The 2,885-nt window shown below is 32.6% G+C and overlaps 1 protein-coding gene across 1 annotated transcript in view; it reads right to left on the bottom strand.

Moving 5' to 3' along the window:
• Positions 1–1,183: 1,183 nt before the first annotated feature.
• The window catches only part of mvb12a (multivesicular body subunit 12A), a 10,413-nt gene continuing 8,711 nt past the window's right edge, over positions 1,184–2,885 (bottom strand). Inside the window, exons 9-10 of the mRNA XM_015372606.1 lie at positions 2,110–2,175; positions 1,184–2,027 (exon numbers count right to left, since the gene is read on the bottom strand). Coding sequence (XP_015228092.1) covers positions 1,962–2,027; positions 2,110–2,175 — 132 coding nt within the window. The 3' untranslated portion in view covers positions 1,184–1,961. The remainder of the gene's footprint in view (positions 2,028–2,109; positions 2,176–2,885) is intronic.

Here is a 2,885-nt window from a genome sequence, read left to right as displayed (position 1 = left end):
GTGAGTAGAAAATGAAGGCTAATCATGTTTTGGGTGTACTATTCCTTTAAGCGTGTAAGAAAATGGATGGATGGATATATAATTATATATATATATATGTATATATAATATCTAAATTCATTCATTTAATTAAAATGTATGGGAGGTAATTGTGATTTATGTCCCTGGGGCACCTCATATGAAACGGCAATAATTAATCTGTATAATGTCTTCCATATAGAACAATGAGTTATTAAACTATATAACCCTTTTACTATTCCAGTAAGAAAACCTGAATCTGTATATGTAGTTACACACACAACAAGTGCTGCACAGGATACTAACACTTAATTGGTAGTGAATAACCAGTGGCTATTGTTATATTGACACAACTAAACATAGTCATGTATCGTGACTAGATGCCTAACAGAACGTTTCAGGTTTATTCATAGATTTAATTTAAGTCATCGTCCAAATAGAAATGTAAACAGGGATCTCCACCACGTGAAAAAAAACAACAAAAAAATCAAAATGGTGAAAAAAGTGCGAGGTTCCCCGTTTAGTCCACTAGGTGTCAGTATTGCACACAAATATGTGCAACAATATTGTATAAAACATAAAGGGAAAAAGATGAGCTTTTGGATAAATAAAACATGAATTTGTTTAAAATTGAAACTACATAAAAATCAGGTCCTTTTTCCAATTTAAAAATATACCTAAAACAGTACATCAATTGACTTTAATTAGTTAGAAACCGCCACCTTTCAAAGATGGCACTATGGAAAAGCATACATTGAACAACTTTAATTTTTTGTTGCTGGATGACAGACCTTTATACAATCTGTTAAGTATTGTTGATTAAACCTTTTCAAATTTTTGAAGACCTGTCAATATATTCAGCTCCCTTAAAATATTAATACATTTTCAGTTGAATATTGACTATCAAGCTACTGAACTGATTTAAAGCTCAATGGATGAAGGATTGTATTGTCTCCACATGACTTGGCAAATAAGTTTTTTTTATCAAATAAGTTTTTCAGAAGTATTGATCAAAGATTATTATTATATTATTTTATCAATAAGTTTGTCCAAATTGAAGAACTAAGGACATTTTTTGTTGTTGTTTTTAAACCTTTCCAAAATCTTGTTTATGTAAAGAGCAAATCTTATTGTTTAACAACCAGAAAATAGGGGAAACATACAAGATTCATTTATTTAGATCTTTATTTTTCCCTAACAATAAGTGCTTATTTTTGAAAAAGTATAATTTGGTTGCCAACAGGTATTTGGTTGTAAAATGCCTAACAGAACATTCCCAACATCTGTTTGCAAAGCAGCACATTAATAAAAACCCATGAAAGTAGAGGTGATAAAGGTTTAACAAATGTTGCTTTTCTTTGAAGAAACTGCACCATGTAAGTGTAACAATAGAGTCATTATCAGGAAAGTTTCAAGCTCAAAAGAAACCCTGGAAAAAAACAAAAAAACAAACAAAAAAGCAGTAATAATAATAATAATAATAATAATAATAATAATAATAATAAGGCCCTAGAACAGTAAATGGAAATACGCAATAGGTAAAGATCTGTAGTGTTCTTTTTTTTTTTCAGACTCAAATACATCAGCAAAATCTCTACATGTAAAATAAAATAAATGCTATAGATGTTTACTTGAAACTATTAAGATATACATAATTACATCCTTCTCCCAGTAAAAAAAAAACAACCAGGATTTCTCTTTTCTTAGGAAAGAAGCAACATAATTCCACAAACTGTTTCTTATACTGAACAAACATGAGAACAAAATGGCTTAGATCTCCTACATAATAGATTCAACATATGGACCTAGAAGGAACCATGGTTATCATTCATTTTCACCCTTCATAAAGTTGTTACCTCATAAAATCCCATACAAAAAAAAATACAGTAAAGTAACAGAAATTGTTTAACATTGCAACAAAATTGTGAGGATCAATGTGCGGTTTATTTTGAAACGGATGGTCGGATCCTCTTCGCTGCAGATTCCTCCACAGCAAACGTGTAGTTGTACTAAGAGGCAAAGTGGAAAAAAATATATATTTATGGTGCATTTGAGGATGGCTTTAAACTCACGTATCAGATTTGAACCTACCTCATTTTCAATATCTTTGACAGACTTTATGCGGATGTCGTTTAGCTGGGAATTCATCTGAAGAGCCTTAAAGAAACACAGTAAACACACAGTAAGCATGAGTACGGTATATGGTTTCAATGCTGTGCAAACATCGATAAATGATAGATAATTCGTTGTAATAACTGGAAGAGAGGGAAAAATAGCTTTCAAAACTGTTTATACAAAAACAGGTGGAGAAGCCATCTTTCTATCTGTGCCAGCTGCTTCTAACCAAATGTTCATGTTTCCCTGAACAACTGATCTACGTATCACTTTATGAATAAGTGCATATTTATCAGTGCTACATGGATCTCCAACACCTTAGACGGTCCTCTCTAAGCAAGTTTTTCCATCCATGTAATTTTAAATGGAATTTTGGTTGCAGCAGAGACAAAGATAAGCTAAATGGGCAGCTGCACATTCTCACCCCTTGATCCACAGGATAATGTTGGTCACTGAACTCATACTTCAACAATAAATGATCAGCAAATCAATGACCTTAGTAGTTTCTACTACAGGTTTGATAAGCAGCTCTTCACACGTCCCACCAATTCGTCTACATTTCAAACAAATGCTCCCCATCAACCAACTGGCAACTATCTTCACTCAGGTCTTCAAAAGGTCTCTCAGGCTGTGTAAGATGCCGCCATGCTTCCAGCATTACAGAATTAAACTACCAAAGGCCGGTCGCCCTGGTGTCTGTATTCATAAAATCTTTAGAGAAACTGGTGTTAAAGCTTCTAAATGAATAATAA

This window comes from Cyprinodon variegatus, unplaced genomic scaffold (assembly GCF_000732505.1).
Source record: "Cyprinodon variegatus isolate N-32 unplaced genomic scaffold, C_variegatus-1.0 Scaffold74, whole genome shotgun sequence".
Lineage (NCBI taxonomy): Eukaryota > Metazoa > Chordata > Actinopteri > Cyprinodontiformes > Cyprinodontidae > Cyprinodon > Cyprinodon variegatus.
The sequence above is the reverse complement of the archived record's forward strand: the minus strand, read 5'-3'. Positions and strand labels throughout refer to the sequence as shown.